Below are 17580 nucleotides of genomic sequence, written 5' to 3'. Positions count from 1 at the left end.
ATAACAAGATAAAATTTTTATTTATTTATTTATTTATTTATTGACCAAGAAAAAATTTAATTTTTAATTTTAAGAAAAAATTTTAATTTTTAATAAAATTTCATCCTATTATGATTATTTCTACATGTACCTCCAACTAAAGTATATAAAAGAAATTCTTTCTTGAAAAATATTGCTATTGAAAACTATTAATTTATATTCCATTTTTTGCAGAATAAAGGAATGGAGATCTGTATAGATAAGAATAATGATAAAAATCTAATGATGTGATGTAAGTATATGTATACACACATTATACAAGAGAGCAATCAGAGATTAATGAGACTGATTTTCTAAAATTTTTTTAATTAATCATGGAATTTTAAAAATTAAATAAAAAAAAGTTACAAAAATAACATGTATCTTATGATTAATGTATCAATTTTATATTTTAAAATGGTAAAAAGGAATGGGATATATGCACTGTAATGCAGGGAAAATATACTTGAAAATTTCTTGAAAGATTAAATAAATATTTTATTAAAAATTAAATTTGTCTCATTATTCTTTGATACACTCTTGTACATATGTAATACTAATATATTAATAACATAATATTACTGTGTTACAATCAATATACACAATGTGTTTGTAAAATAAATATTAAAGATGTATCTGTTTATTTTTTCCTGAACAAATCTTATATGTATATAATGAGAAATAAAATATACTTTTATTATACAATTGAAAAAAAGAATTAGATTAATGCTTATTAAGAAATATATTGTAGAACTGAAAGTCAACAGAAAAATAAGTTGACTAGTAATCGTATTCGTCGAATTATTATAGAAGCAATGATAGCTCATACTTAAAAAATATACTTAATATTGCACCAGGTTTCTTTACTGGAATAAATCCTATTTCTCTGGACATTTAAGGAGGTACGTAAAATAAAATATGCACTTGTACTACTCTCAAAAAGCAAAAGAAGAAGGCACTTTAAGTCTAATAGGTAAACGAAGTAAAAATGAATGTTCAACACAAGTATCAAAAATTTAAATAATGCAGTGACAGCAATGAAATGCACATATAAAGGATACGGCACATTTATTATCTCTAATGATTCTTTCATTCTATTTTCTTTTCTTATTTTTTTTAAGCAATGCTTCATAAATTGACAATGTTATTTATGCATGTTAGCATTACAAAACTATGAATAATTGAGATGAACCGATAAAATATGAAATTCTAAACGATGCGCCCAGCGTCGAATTTCTGGGTACGTCGTTATAAATAATTTTCGTATCATTGTATGCGTTAAAAAATGTGTCAGTAGATATTTTTCCGATAAAGCTTTGTCCCATACAACGAATTAAAGATTATTTGCGCCAATAATGTGACAAACTGAAATTCACAATACGTCATCAATTGCAACTTTTGTTAAAAAAATTATGCTCTTTATTTGGGTCTTTAACGTTATCTCTTCATGGTAAAAGCACGCGTATTGTTCACAATACATCGCGTAGTGTCAATATGTGTCAGTAATTGATTTTTGACTCGACGATAATGAGATTACGTGGGGACACGAGTCCCCAAAAATAATACAATTCTCGTAATAGAGTTGCGTGTGTCAAGTACATAAAACTATATTAATAATATACTTTAAAAATATCATATATATATATATATCTCTACCCATATTTACCTACAACATAATTTCCTTCATACGTATATACATACATATGCATATGTTGCGCGTCTTTAATATCCAACATATGTATATGTATATCACAAGTATCATAAATCTTCAAGGCACTCCAGATGTATATTACATTTATATTTTACAAGTTGTGTTGTCCAGCGTTTAATGAACGGGGCATTTTGACGAGACGTAAAACAGGATTATTTTACTCGTTTTAAAAGCAACGTAATAACGTCCTGTATGCACGTTTATACAGCAAACGAAAAAGGCGATGCAGGCATTAGGAGAATGAGAGATATCTTTTCTATTTTTTTTTTCTCATATCACTCAAATGTGTGACTACTTTTGTAATCTTTTTTTCCTACGTCGATGCCAAGATACTTTATAAAAGCATTCAATTTTAAAGCGCCTTCATTAGAAGCACATTTTCAATGCTGCTTCCCAATTTTCTTTTGTGAAACTAGACATGTATGGTTCCATTTTGCGACAAATCGTATATTAAGACCTATTTACAATAGATGGAAGCGCGTCTCACCATGGCACGGTTTTTACACGCACAGAAAACAAATATATTTTTTATATCGAAAGAAAATGCGATATTGTATAGTGCTGAATAAACAAATAATTTTTGTTTCAATTTTCTTAACAAAATAATTGCATCATCGTCTGTTATACAGACAATCGCAAATCGTTATATAGAAACGTAATTGCGCCAAATATATAAAATGATAAAACAACCTTGCGAAATATTATCTTTCACAAAAAGAATTAAGATTTTTGAAAAATAATATATTTTCTAAGATGTATGTGTGACAATACGAAATAGGTATCTGTGAATTTACCGTAAATATATCTCTCGGACATTACCTATTGTATACAATATAATTATAAACCACGGCACGTTTTGTTGAGATATTTACATCAACTCTTTATATAGATAGTCAAAACACTTCGAATAGCGCATGAACGCTTTCATATATATATTTTTCTATATATATACACACAGGGTGATTTTTTTAACCTGAAACTTTCAAATATCTCGAAAAATAAGCACACTAAGAAAAAATGTTAAGAATCAAAATTTCATCATTCCGAGGATGACATACACTGACGTTAAAATCAGCCCCCCCCCCTCCACTCCGCCCCTGAGCGGTGAGTTAAATTAGGCTGATTTATTGCAGATATTTATTTATTTTTAATTGTCAATTGGTATTTTGTTTCAAAAATACCAATTGACGATTAAAAATTTTCTGAAATTCTATCGTTAATCAAGCACCCCGAAGGGAACAGAAAACTGCTACGTCCACGTCGTTGTTCCTGGGTTACGCTAAAAGTAGTTTCTTGAGAAGTAATTAATGAGTAATTAAAAATAATGAGAAGTTTGTTTTAAGATTAATTTCGAGTATTAACAATGAAAACGTGGTATTTTTATTGTTATGTATTGCAGAATCGTAAGCATGGGTTCTCAGTAAGAGAAATCGAAGAAATATTGAATTTCGTCGATTACAGCTATACCATCTATCATGAATCAAGAAAAATGTTTCAGACAAATCGTATGTGCTTTTAGTCAAAGATTTCAAATATGCAATAAAAAATAGGGGTTCCCATTTAAGATTTCAAACTTGCCCCCCTTCTCCGCCCAGGGGGGCTGATTTTAAAGTCAGTATATGTCATCCTCGGAATGATGAAATTTTGATTCTTAACATTTTTTCTTAATGTGCTTATTTTTCGAGATATTTGAAAGTTTCAGGTTAAAAAAATCACCTTGTATATTAAAGAAATAAACTGTAGCGTGTCATAATGAAGCAAGACACGCCTTCATCTAGTACAAACGGTCGGTAGACAGTGATGCTAAACAAACACGAACATCATTTGCCAGTTATATTATTAATGCGATCTAACCAGCCTATAAGGTTGAAATTTCGAGTGCGCAGATTCTAAGTAAATCAGGCGCTGTGTTTATCCAAAATAGAGACCGATATACGAAATATTGCCTACGTGTTTGCTGCCTCCGTGTCTCATATAACTTTGGCTTCCCGCTTTAGTAACAGCAAGTTTCACAAGCCTTCATATTCGTACTTAAATACAGTATGTTACAGAGAAATATCTATAAGAATGCATGTACATCACCATCGCTTACCCCTAGCAACATTTAGGATAATGTACACAAACAAGACATGTACAGGTTCATCGACTGAATAATAGTTTTGATACACTGTCGCGCAGGTTTTAAACACCAATCTCAGTCGGTTTTCTGTTGATATAATTCTTTTAACGATTTCAGTTCGTCGATTAGCGTCTGATTTCTATTCTCCAGCACCGCAACACGATTTTCTAAGCACTTTATATATTCCTTCTTCTTTCTTCTACATTCACGCGCCGCCTCTCTGTGTACATAATAAAAATAGATATATTCTTCATCACTAAAGGAATTTAATCTTTTCTCATCTTTACATATAGGATAAGAAAATTATGTTATATCTGTATAGGTAAGTACAGATATAACTTTGTATGTGGTAAGTCTATTCTTATCACTCACCTGTTCTTAAGCAACCTTAACTCTCTCTTTCGTGCCGCATCCTCCACTACTACTCCGTGACCTGTATAAGCTGTAACATTGCAAGAGACTGTACTCTCCAAATTTTTATGTTACGTGTATCATAATTCTCTATACAATTTTTTTTACTAAATAGTTTTTCCATTTTATTTATTAAAAATCATTACTGTATTTATCAAAAGGACATACAGTCTAGAAAATATGTTAAATTTTATTATTAATCTATACCTTCTTATTTTTTTGCAAATCTAAAGTAATATTAATACATCTTATTTTTTGCAAATCTAGTAATACTAATAGAGTAATACATCAATTCATGTAATATGGAATTCTTTTTTGAGAAATAATTATTACGTGTATGTGTGTATATATATATATATATATACATACATATATATATATACATATATTACAATGATGTATGATCACTATACAATATTGTAATATAATAGAAACAAAACTGAAAAGTTTACTTAAGAATCTCTGATAGGAAATGATGCAAAAGCACACCTGGGACAAAAAATTGAGTGTCCTGGCCCTGTGCATACTGCACTATAGCTCCACCCGCTGTCGCCGCATTGCTCATAGTTAACGTGTGAAGCCCCGGAACTCCCTCCCCTTGGGTCGCAATTTGAATAGTACCGGCAGGAATTACTGTAAAACAAATTATTTTGAAAATATGTTCTTAAAAAAAAAATCCTCCAACTAATGACAATAGAGCTGTGCATCATTAACGCACTAAAAATGATAATGCATTTGAAAGAGATTTTATATGCGTGAAACATAATGATATAATGTTCCTTGCACAAAAGAGAATTATTTGAGTTTTTCGGCGCTGTTTTCTTTTTCGTTGAATGATCCGAATGATAAGTCTATATCGATATCCCATAAGCAAGAATGCCACACCAAGCGAGTATCGTGAAAAATGATATATAACGTTAGGCAGTACACACAGGGATGGAAGACAATAGTAAATGCGAATGGATCTTGATTTAAAATTCTTTTTTTTTCTTGTCCTTTCTCATTAAGTACTCCTCTAACATCATCTCCCTCGGTATAAAGAAGAATACAAGAACTATATACATGGACAGCCTGTGGAATGTAATACAACCAGGAAAGATACGTAAAAGGAGATAAAGTAACCAACCTGTTTGATAATGGAGCGAATGGGAAGACACTTCACTGTCCACGTTAGAATCACACTCGGAGGATGATTCTAAGGGGGGCAAACGACCGTCTGTAACACCGAATCAATCCAAACCCCCATTAATTAGCTAACCGGTACCGCTAACGTGTGTGTGCGTCATTCTATGTACAATGCATTACTTTCTCTTTTTCTTTCTTTCTTTGCCAAATTCGTACTATATCTTTAATGCTCACATTGAATAAATATATTCTAAATTACTTGCAATTATCTGCATCCAGAAAGTAAAATTATAATATAGCGATAAGTACGAAAGAAACAAACTGAAATTCCATCGTATAACTATGATTTGTTAAGCTATTTCCTTTCTGGCTGCTGATTATACGATACATATTTATCATTGCGCTGCGTGCAGTCAGCTCATACAAAAAGGAAATAGAAAGTATCGAGAAACATTTATTTTGAGAATAAGTTCTTAAATATTAAACAAAAAGATAACTATTCCACATAGAAACAACAGAAATAACAATTAATTTTGCGTAAATAACTCTGATTGTTTCACATATAAAATAAAAGTCTATGAAGTCTTTGTAAAAACGATCTTGTATAATTATTAGTATATATCTAACATATATTTTCTTTTCCACAAGTTAAATTGTAACAAAAATATATGGAGTGTATTAAAAGTGGGAAAGGAGTGGATTTTATACGGTAGAATTTGTTCAAAAAATTAATTTGGTACAAACGTTAATGGTTACTTGCTCATTTTAAATTTATGATTATAATTTTATAATAATTTCGAACAAAACCATAAAATTCGTTATATGTTTTCTTTTCAACAAATAATGTTTTCTTTTCATCAAACTTCAACATTCATTTCTATAATAATATGGCTGTCAATTACACTTACCTTTTAATACACCCTATATACATGAGAATTAATTAAATTAATGTAAATGTCGAAGCGATAATTACAATAATATTTAATACTCCATAGTATATCGTGGTGGACATGAATGTGTATTCGCCGATAAGTCTTTGAAAAATTATTTTTTTCGAAAATAGGTGGGCGATTGTACACACATTATCACTTCACCTTACTACTCTAAATAAATTTTACTTTTAATGTAGTATTAAGGTAATGGAGTCAAAGGAACGATCTGCGCAAACCCTCTCTCAGAATCTCTAATTTTAATAATAATAATAATAACCCATGTCTCTGCATTGCTGTATGGTATTGTACGAGCTTGGTATGGCATACTTCTCTTATACACCTGACTATATGTAAACTGTAGTACTAAACATAAAAACGACATCGTAATATAAGTATCTTATTTCATTATCTCATTTCACGCGCTAAAACTCATTATGTTACTCTTAAAAAAGCTTATATTGCTTATTTGCGGTCGAAATTAGAAAAATAATGGAAAGCTTCAGCGTAACAAATATTCATTATACCGTACCTGCGCTAATATATTTGAGAAACAAAATTAAATAATATATTATTATAAAAAGAAAAAAGGATATTTATATTAATTTCAGTAGTACTAGAATAATCTTACAGTTTAAATTCTTTAGACATCTTTAAGATATACAAATATGCAAATTACTACATATTTTATATTATCAACTTGTATGAACTGACATGCACGTAAACGTTTTATGTGATTAAAAGCGAGTGTAATTATTTATCTTTAATATTTATTTCATTCGCGGCGAAATGGTAAACAAAATTACGCGAATGGTATTAATTCATAATCATGGAAATCAGCGACTACACGATTAACATTCTCTACATCGCAACTTCAATTTCTATCTATAGAATGTCTTGAGACAAAAGCTTATTATTTAAGTAGAAACTTCACGTCTTACCTGTAATTTCCCCTCCACCTAAATCGTTGAGAATCTTTCTGTAAGACGGTCGTCTAGTTAGAATATTCCTCTTCTTAGGTGAATCTTCGTCTGAGAAACTATCGTCACTACCAGTTTCCACCACCTTAACACAAATAGCAGAGTATTCAAATTTCAATGATACATTAATAACTACGTCACACATTTGCGCGTACTGATAACAATGCAAACATCTGGACGATCTTTAGGCTGAAGTGTTAAAAAGTTAATACGTATGACTCACTTGAAGCGTCTGTAGACTGCCTTGTGCAGTTTGTATAACGGAGTTGGGCTTGCTAACCAGAATAACGTTTCCTTTGGAGATTGCGACGGGTTGTATGTTTGTGGCGGTCTGTATCACGGATTGTTGATTGGGTTGTATGACTGATTGCACCTGTGCAAGAATCAAATCAAATGCTAAACATTATGAACGGTTAAGACAATTATTATATCATTAAAACTAATTATAGACACATGATCATTATTCCTTGTACATATACAAACTGTATACTGCATCGACCAATATCCGTTATAACGAATAATTACTAAAGGAATAATGTACATGTTGTTTGTTGTGTGCTATGAGAAAGATGGGAACTTATGATGCATGAACATATATCCAATGAATACCTTTGACTGTCACATTCATAGAAAGTACTCCCTATGTCCTACAATCTAAGGATGAATGATCTTGGGAAGGCCTTCGCATTCCCAAGACGCAACCAGCATTATGCAAGACCGGATGTCTAGATCACACTTGCATTACAGAGAAACAATAACGATAGTAAAAGGACAAATAAACGCTATGCGCATGCTCCGAAATAAAGAGAAGACAAATTATCGGACATAGATACACAGGAGAGCCTCCTGTATACCTGTGTTGTTCCTGACGTAGGTAGTGTCAGTTGCACAATGCTGGTAGAAGCTACCAGGTGATGAGTTTGCTGCTGATGCGTTCTATCGATAGATTGTACCGAGGTTGCGATTGCTGGCGCTGCGTCGCTCTGGGAGCCCTGCACAGACAACGGATCGACGGCTGATCCATTTTCTTCGACCATACTTTCCATAGCCCGACTACCTCGCGAGCTCTGCAACACAAAAACACTCTGTAATACAAACATTTGGGATGTGTCAGGTGAGAAGTCATATCAATGTTATATCACGTCAAAATTAAACAATTACATTGATCTACAAGTATATACATTTGAATGACACAAGTGACATAACAAAACCTTTAAATTGTAAGATTTCTCGATTAGCGGAACGCGAGTCATTTAAACTTCCCGCCAACAAATAAGATGACTACTACTGCGTCATTTACATAAGCGAGCTAAAAATAAGACGGGGAGGGAAGGGGGAGGGGACAATAAACACGCGCTCGAGGTACTGTTTTTCTCTTTCTCTCTTTCTCTATCTCTATCTCTCTCTCTCTCTCCCACTCGATGGAAAACGACGGAGAGAATTGCTATCCGGATAGACGGCAAGGGTAACCCTCGATCTCGCACGTACCTAGGAAATGCGAGCGCGTAACCCGCGATAGTACCCCTCCCCCAAGTGACGGGTGTCAGGGCGAGAAGAAGCAGGATCGCGAGGTGATCGAGCCACCTCGTGTCGATCGTCGGGAGCGGACGCGGATGCACGCGGTCTCTCTCACTCCGGGCCGTCGGGCCGTCGCCATATTTCGCGGCATCACGTTAAGCGTAGCAGACGAGCGTAAATCGCGCGTATGCGTCGCGCGGTCGTTCGCAAACGCGGAAAGAGCGAAAGGCAATGCACGCAACAGCGGACGCGCGACCGTTTCTTCGTCTCGCACGCGCGATCAGCGCGGTGCGCGAGGAGCCGCGCGCTTGGTCCACGGCCCGATTGTTATTATTCTCCAGCTGGGGCACTTACCAGTTACGTATTTCTCGTCACCAAGTTTGCTGCAATCGGAGTGGGCAGTCGGGCAGGTACGTAGCAGCCACGTCAAAACTCCAGTGGCTTCGTCACTGGTGGAGCCCACGACCTCTGAGTTGCGCGTCACGCTCAAGATGGCAGTCGACGTCGTGATAGCTGCTGCCGCCGCCGCTGTTGCTGCCGTTTGGTGCTGCTGCTAATCCTGCTCTCAGGAACGCCGTTGTTGTTGCTGCCGATTCACCCTCGCCCGCCGCCCTCTGACCCCTCATAATCTGATCTCGTCTATGTTCTAAGCGCGTCATACATGCGATCCAGGGCGATCGCGGCTTTGATCCTCAACGACGACCACGACGGCGATTCCCGCGATTTTCTCTGTAGCACTCTGTTGTACTCTTTCTTTGCTCTCTTCGTACACGTTGCACTTTATTTTCCCTCGGTTTATCGGAAAATATATATAATTGTGATATTTATAATATATAGAAATATCTATAGGATATAAAAATAATCACAGCTGCTGCATTATAAATTATAAATTGTAAACTTCAATACTGTATGGAAAAACTTAAATATCGAACATTAGAAAATGGCCGATAACGGCGCTCTATATGATTGCGTCTTGCGCAAACTTCATATGTAGAACGACAAAACGTATTGAGTATCTGCATACAGAGAAAAAATGTACTAAATTTTAATAAACATTTATTCAAAATAGTACCAATTGAATATTTACTGAATATAAACATATAGTTCTTTGCTACAAAAACTATATATTATAATTTAATTATGTTTTTATTTGGCAAATATATTTATTTTTCGTAAATAAATGTTAATACTGTTTAAACGATTATTTATAAGTATATTAATATTAATGTATAATATATATATTTATATACATATGTATATATATTAAAAGTTAGTACATTTTTCTTTTATGCAAATCTGTTTTTTGTTGTTAAACATCTTTTTCTTTTCGCATTTCTCTAATATTATTTAATTTTAAATGCACCTTACAAAGAACACCCAGACAACACAATGTTTATAAGATTTATTTTAAATATTTCATAAATATTTTTGTGGTCATACATCTATAACACAAATCAAATAAACATTTATTACAAATATTATGAAATATTTATTGTAAATGTTGTAATAAATACTACGAAAAAATACTTAATAAGATATTATAAAATCCAATTAAAAAATACTTATTAGAAATATTTATTTATATTTAAATAGTACATATCCTTTAAAAAGACCTTAAAAAAAGAAAAAATATACGCCAAGTGCATAAAAAAAGTATCGATGTCTTCTTAATCAAAAACAGACATGAAATAAATGATAATTATCCAAGTATTTCATTACGCAAGACTCATAAGATGGACCTATTTGTGATGGACTTATTTTATTAATTTATTTAATTAAATTACTTTTTTTGTTTTATTTTATTTATTTATTTAATTAGATTAATTAATTAATTTTATTTTTTAATTTTATTCATCTTATTAGTAATAATTAATACATTAAACAGGGCGAATAAGAGTCAAATTACAATTAAAAATCTAAATCTGATAATTTAATATTAATTATTATTTGCGAAGAATATCACGTAATTTTTGGCGTTTGATCGTCCCGGCTTCCACTACTGGACTCATCAGTAAGGCATTGTAGTGGAAGCCTACCTTATACGCCTTGGTAAGTTATTAAATCGAGATTCTTTATATAAAGAGATATACATGTGTCTCAGCACTTGCGAGAATTTGCGAATATCGATAAACCTCTGATGGCGAGTAGACGTAATGATATTCTTCGCAATATTTATCCAAAGTAGGAAATACCGTTCTATTAATATATGTAGTACCCCCAAATCTTATTAGTTTGTTTTATTTTTTACTTAATTTAATTTGATTTTTAATTTATTTTTTGAATGTAGATATTGTGAACAGCAGCTCGATAGACAAAACGCTTTACATATAGGTGTCACACGTACAACTAAAAAAATCTTGAAACATAACTGATAACATTGTATAATAAAAGTATTTTAAAATTTTTTAATCAAAAAATAAATATATAGTAATAAATATATTTATCATAGATATTCTATGCCGTGTCTGAGCAGTTTATACATATTCAATAATTATATATGAGTTCTTCAGATTATCGGATCTCAGTAACAATAATTAGATCACTACATTACTACAAATTTTTAGTATATACATTAATTTTAATTTTGGTTCATTTACTCTTCTGCTTTTTCTATTTCTTATTCTTATATATCTATTTCTATAATATCAATGTAAATTAACTTTTTTATCTTAATTTAACTTACTTTTCATGTTTTAATGTTACTTTTCTAGTTCTACGAATAAGAAAAGAATAAAAAGTAAAGTAAATTGAAATTAATACCTAAAATCTAAGCAGAATCGTAATAAAGGCTCTCGTAGTATTTTCATAAGATTTATATAAGAACTTTTAAATGCGCTTATATGTCTTTATATAATATCTTTGCATCTTCCTACTAGCCATAAGATTTAAAATAAAATCGTAGATATTTATTATAACAATGATACATTTTACGATATTATACACATAAAATTAAAATACTAGTCAGAAATTCTTACACGTTTTTGGAACAATCCATTACGTGATTTACACATATTTTAATTACATGATTCCGTTATGTTACTTTATGACGTAATTTCTTTTTAGTAGGGATAAATTAAACTAAAATTAAATAAGTTAATTTACATTAATCAATAAACAGCCATTAATTGATAACTCATATTCGAATTATATATATATATATAAATATACATCTCTCTCTCTCTCTCTCTCTCTCTCTATATATATATATATATATATATAAGTATATATATATATATATATAAATATATATAGATATAGGTGTCTTTATTTTTTTTTCTGCTTATCCGGTGAACGATATACATATTTACAATGCAAATTTATTTACAATGCAAAGTCATAAAAAAAACATCCAAGTTTGATGGAAACTTTTTTCCTTTCAAAAGCAGGCACGTAGTGATGTTCAAAACAGTTAAAACCACAGGTTAAAACGCGCGCGCAATCTATATTTGTTGCACTCTATGGACAAGACTGTTTCAATTTTGGCGGGATTTCCCCTGGTTGTTGTACAACGGCAGCTTTAATTGGTCTGTTTTTTTTAGCTGTACTTATTACACTATACATCCTACCTCCTTTTCTCTCCACCGGGGAGAGAAAAAGAAAAGAGATTAATAGTGCAAGAAGTTCAACAGAAAAGAGCGCATCCTATATTTCTTAGAACAAAGAGATATTTTTGCTCACCGTGCCAGGGCGGGGGCGGTTCGTATTTCGTAGTATCAACAAGTCAACAGAAAAATATAGTAGAAGTCGCTAATCAAAAATTTGTGATTCAGGAGGCGGAAGATCGCTATTCGGAATTACGAAAAGGTATCTCTACAACAAGATTTGACGTCTGCCTGGTCTATTGTTAAAAAGCAGAGCTAAAAAAACATGAAACAATTACGTCACGTTGGATTTATGGACATTGCTTTTATCGGAATGTTCTGTATCGTAGTCGTGAAAGCAACAGGTCAAGATGAGATTACACCGACGATATTTCCATTGGACAACGAAACATATAGTATATATATATATTAAATATTTACATTTTGATAATACTTAAAATATTTTTATACATTAAAATTTTTGTATCAAATTTTACTGTATTTAACATAAAACCTTGTGATATGTGCGTGTGTACATATATATATATAATTGTCTACACACACACACACACACACACACACACACACAAATTCATATAGAAATATTTAAACACAAAAATCTATTTTGGATCTATGAAAAATAAGATTTCTGTTTAATTTAATTCAACTTATTCTTATCAGTGGTTTATTAAAAAAAATAATTATAAATCATGCAAAGATTCCTCACTAGTAAATATTTATAAAATGTATAAAATATTGTTTATAATACAAATGCCAAGTGAGTTTTATTTTTTAGATGAATATTTTATAAAAATGAATGATAATGGTTGCAAATGCATTCAATATAATTGTGGATGCTGTCAGCTTTTAATATGGGATGCAGTCTCTTTGGATGGAAAACGTAATTACATAATTATTTATAGTCTATATTATAATAATTGTTTAATATTGATATATTCTACTTTCGATGCTATATTTTTATATATTATAGTTTGCGTAAATGCAAGTTATTTAGAGAAGGATTATGGGATTTCACTCACAGTGACATACAACAACTTTGCAATTATTAACGAGACAATTTCAGGTAATATCTGATTGCACAATTTAAAATGTATATTGTCGATGTCATATCAATAAATAGAATATATATATTTCTAGCTCGTAACCCACCACCTATTTGTTTTGGAGAGGATATTATAGATGCAGTGGATGTTGAAATTTGCTTGCATGTCTATGATATAAACATTGATGGAGACAAGTTTCACGTTTGTTTCGAGATTTATGGAAAAATAATGAAACTCCCTATCACTAAAATAAAATTAGGTTGTCTCCAGACTAAACTGCATGATAAGATGGAGTATATTGAAAACAATTGGTCAAAATTGTTTCTTAAAAAAACGAAAAATGATTTACCCATTGTGACTAGGGTATGAATAATATTTTGATCATGTATACACACACACAACACACAGAGGTCTGTATTCAGAATGCGTTTTTATTAATATAAAAGTGTGCTTTTATCTCCGAAATTCTATAGTATGCGTAACGTAAACTATAGCATGTTAGAGCGCTAATATCGTTGTAAGCGCGTTTTGAATACGACCCAGAATCTCTATGTGACTTAATCCTAATCGATATTGTTGTGGACAGTTTCTTCATTTCTGTTATTAATAATTTATCTACGTTATAATGAATTATTAATAACAGATGTTCTTCACGCAACCTTCCTTTCTAATTTTAAGTTACATATTATTTCTTAGAATTTCGATTTTCAAAATGTGAACGAAATCGTTCAATTACGTTTACTTTAAGAGCAAAACTACATTAATTTAAAATACATCTGACTAGTGAATACTCAATTTAAAAACGAATATCGATTAGGGTTAAGAAATGTAAATTTCTCACTTTACATTGATTTTTTTTTCAAGATGTATCGAAACGATCGAAACAAAACATACCATATATACTTCTTTTATTTTTGTGTCATGTTAGCAATTAGTTTTATTTTTATCTAATGTAATAATGTGAAGCACAGCTATTATTTTGTTTTTTATTATAACGTATGTTTATTGTTTTTGTAATCTTGTAGATTTGTATAGATATTAAATAATTTCATATAAATGTATTACATGTGTTATACTTAATTATATTAACAATTTATGTATATCAAATGTTTTTTATTATGCTGTTATTTCAAATATTTTGCTTAGTTATATGTATAATTATCTCGTATTATAGATATATTCTTAATTCAACATTGCTATCAATAATCTTTTCCACTCGGCGGCGCAATCGTTCTGGAAAAGAAAAAAAGATTTTTTTTCGTATTATCAGTAAAACGAGTTAAGAATTGCAAATGTATATGTTTATTATAGATAAACGTATGCATTACATTTACATGCTTTTGTATTATTGACAATCGTGTTAAATATCTGACTGGGTATTTTTAGTAATGAAAATTATTTTCTCTTCAAGTTCATTAATTCAATAGCGCAATCAGAAGCCGTTTAAAGTCGTCGCTGCAGTCATTCTGTAAATGCAAAAAAAAGAATATAGGAAAATCAAAGCTAAACATTGATTCACAAAGCAAATCGTGATGTTCTTGTATTTATACGTACATACGGCTATTATATAGAGGCATGCATGCGGTCAGAAATAGCATGGACTAATTAATGGAATTAGTATGGTGAAAAACAAATTGCGTTTAAATTAATAATTATAGTTTACTAGAGTATACAATAGCCAATCAATAGATCGATTTTCGATCGATCTTCACAGAGACTCGTGTACAGTCTTGATGTACAGATTTTTTATACATTATTTTGTAACTTATTTTACACACGTATGTAGCATCACTCCGATCAAGTGCAAAACGTCTATAACTCGAGTAAAATCATATTCACCATTAATAGCAAACGAAACGTAAGAAACTAAATTAATCAAAATCTTTGCAGAATACAATGAAGCGCTATATAATTTCCGCGACATTGAAGTATAATTTTCAACAAAAGGGTCTGTTGCACGATTGAAATATTTTCATCCAACAAGGGCAAGCAAGAGTCTCTTGTAGTCGCCTGAACAGTCGTCCTGAAATTTATGGAAAGTTATACGGAATGCTAAGAAATATAGTGTATATGTGAGTTAATAGATTATTTATTATATTATAGTTGTTTATATATTTTATTGTAGTTTAGTGACTGCTGATGCATATAAGTATACAGATGAAAAGGAATTATGTGAATGTGTAATTTAACATTTCGAGATAAAGCATTGTTGTATTAAGTGAATGGAAGCTTAGAATTGTATGAAGCGCTGGAATTAAAGTGGATTTCGAACAAATCTGTGTGAGTCAAAGAAAGAAATTGACTCTGAATTTACTTAAAAAATTATCATTAAAATATTCTGTTTAAATTTGTATTTCTATTATTAATATTATTTTATATTTTTATTTATTGCATTATATTATTATGCTTTTTTTATCTTTTATTAATTTTATTGTTACAAAAATAAAATCAATTGCAGTACAAATAATACACAATAAAGAGAAAAAGCGTAATAGGTAGAATAATAAATAGCGCGAAACTATTTCAGAAGTTAATGTATTTTATACTTACGTCGATAGCTTCCGCAAGAGATTTTCCGTAAAGTCTCTCATAAGAATCCTTAATATCACCCAGATCAATCTCTGATCGCGTCACAATGATGCGTACCAACGTCGAATCGTCCGTGCCCATTCCACGCATAGCTTTGTATAATCTTTCCGCGAAATAAGCAGTCTTATCGGTGGCGCATTTTACTGAAAGAAGACCGTTTTAGAATAATAAAAATTTAAATATATACATGTATATACGAAAAAAGAAAACGAATGCCACAATTAAAAGTAGTGACAAATAATTTACTAAATAAATAATAAATAAATTATAGTATTTAATGATTTCTTACCCACAGCTAAGTAGCCGTCTTCAACAGAACCAGAGAATTCTCGCTTGATAGCGTGCTTCAAGGTGTCTCCGGTGAGGTGCTCGTATTCCTTGAAGATTCGTCGCAATTGTGGAAAACTCTTAGTAATGAGAATTGCATTGAAAGTACTTTCGTCGGTGCCCCACTGTCCCTCACCCGCGGCATGAAGCCTCTCGGCATCCTGACGTGCGGCCTCCTCATCGACGTCTGGACTCTCGTCTCTGCTGGCCTGATTATTAATCAGAGAATAGAGAAAAACTGGTAGAATAGTGCGCGAAGTTGTACATCAATTTCCAATTGTTACTTACGCAAGACAACGATACTAAAAGCCTTTTGAAATAACCGGAGGTATCGCTCTTGAGGTCATCTTCCAACTCTTTGTCGTACACTAGGGAGATAAATTGGTAATATATTTGTAATTTATAAATTGCACGACTTAAAATCAAGCAAAACTACACTGAAAAAAATTAAATATTAATAATTAATATTTGTTTGAATATAACTGAGTAAATATTTATTAAATGTAAATATATATATATATATATATTTTATTAAAAAACCATTAATTTGATTTTTAACTATCATTCTTTTATTAAATAAATATTTACTGTAAATGTAAATGACTTGATATCATTCAAAGAAATATATATTAAGATTTAGTAAATTTTTTCAGTGCAGAAAATGACAAATATAGTTTTTTTAAATGAAATTCGTGTTCTATGCAGAGGATGAAAGGACTGACTACATATATAGAAAGCAAACGGCCAAATCGGTTCCGAAAAAAAAATACGCTGCGTTGAAACTTACGATCCTTGTAGACAGCCGATATCGTTTTGATACCGTAGTTGCTCAGGGATGCAAGGACTTCGATGAGTGCACCCTCGTCGGTGCCCATGCCGGAAATAGCTTCGTGCAACTCCTTGGCATAATATTCGGGAAGAGGTGTCATTAAGGCCAGGATGACTTTCTCGAAGTTTCCGGACAATTCTGATTTCAACTCGGAAATGAGGTCTTTGCCGTACATTGTCTTAAATTTGTCGGCAATTTCTAATCGCTGTACGATGCCGCGATGAGCCAAGACATCCAATATGGCCTGCTCATCAGTTCCAAAACCCTTCATCGCAGTCCGTAATAGAGTGGCATCTGCCTCGGAATCGAAAGGATCAGCCGGATACACGGTGGGCGTGCACTAGAAACGTATTTAATTTTGCATCATTCGATTATCAAT

The 17580-nt window shown here is 31.6% G+C and overlaps 3 protein-coding genes across 19 annotated transcripts in view; 1 reads left to right on the top strand and 2 right to left on the bottom strand.

Moving 5' to 3' along the window:
• Positions 1-3244: 3244 nt before the first annotated feature.
• Positions 3245-9246, bottom strand: CrebB (Cyclic-AMP response element binding protein B). 12 transcript variants are annotated; one of them, XM_018539393.1, is made up of 8 exons: positions 9166-9246; positions 8148-8360; positions 7517-7666; positions 7255-7378; positions 5386-5475; positions 4749-4892; positions 4221-4290; positions 3245-4068 (listed from the first exon to the last, which is right to left on the bottom strand). In XM_018539393.1, exons 2-8 carry the CDS (start codon positions 8337-8339, stop codon positions 3924-3926), a joined length of 915 nt encoding a protein of 304 aa, XP_018394895.1. In that variant the 5' UTR covers positions 8340-8360; positions 9166-9246; the 3' UTR covers positions 3245-3923. The 12 variants fall into 12 exon arrangements, with proteins under 12 accessions (XP_018394895.1, XP_018394903.1, XP_018394882.1 ...); XM_018539401.1 differs by lacking the exon at positions 9166-9246 and adding an exon at positions 8782-8853; XM_018539380.1 differs by lacking the exon at positions 9166-9246 and adding an exon at positions 8505-8579.
• Positions 9247-12465: 3219 nt separating this feature from the next.
• On the top strand, positions 12466-13825 carry LOC108773083 (uncharacterized). Its single transcript, XM_018538803.1, has 5 exons — positions 12466-12507; positions 12582-12808; positions 13189-13293; positions 13384-13476; positions 13551-13825. Exons 2-5 carry the CDS (start codon positions 12679-12681, stop codon positions 13823-13825), a joined length of 603 nt encoding a protein of 200 aa, XP_018394305.1. The 5' UTR covers positions 12466-12507; positions 12582-12678.
• Positions 13826-14581: 756 nt separating this feature from the next.
• The window catches only part of LOC108773514 (annexin B9), a 6132-nt gene continuing 3133 nt past the window's right edge, over positions 14582-17580 (bottom strand). For 3 of the 6 annotated variants that reach the window (XM_018539367.1, XM_018539372.1, XM_018539351.1), the window contains 5 exons: positions 17160-17541; positions 16661-16740; positions 16335-16581; positions 16007-16188; positions 14582-14689 (listed from right to left, as the gene is read on the bottom strand). In XM_018539367.1, the coding sequence (XP_018394869.1) occupies positions 14639-14689; positions 16007-16188; positions 16335-16581; positions 16661-16740; positions 17160-17541 (942 nt within the window). In that variant the 3' untranslated portion in view covers positions 14582-14638. Of the gene's footprint in view, positions 14690-14784; positions 14923-15295; positions 15480-16006; positions 16189-16334; positions 16582-16660; positions 16741-17159; positions 17542-17580 lie in introns of all 6 variants that reach the window. The other 3 variants (XR_001940692.1, XR_001940694.1, XR_001940695.1) reach the window with 3 other exon arrangements.

This window comes from Cyphomyrmex costatus, unplaced genomic scaffold (assembly GCF_001594065.2).
Source record: "Cyphomyrmex costatus isolate MS0001 unplaced genomic scaffold, Ccosl1.0 scaffold102, whole genome shotgun sequence".
Lineage (NCBI taxonomy): Eukaryota > Metazoa > Arthropoda > Insecta > Hymenoptera > Formicidae > Cyphomyrmex > Cyphomyrmex costatus.
This window is presented reverse-complemented; position numbering and strand designations above follow the sequence as displayed.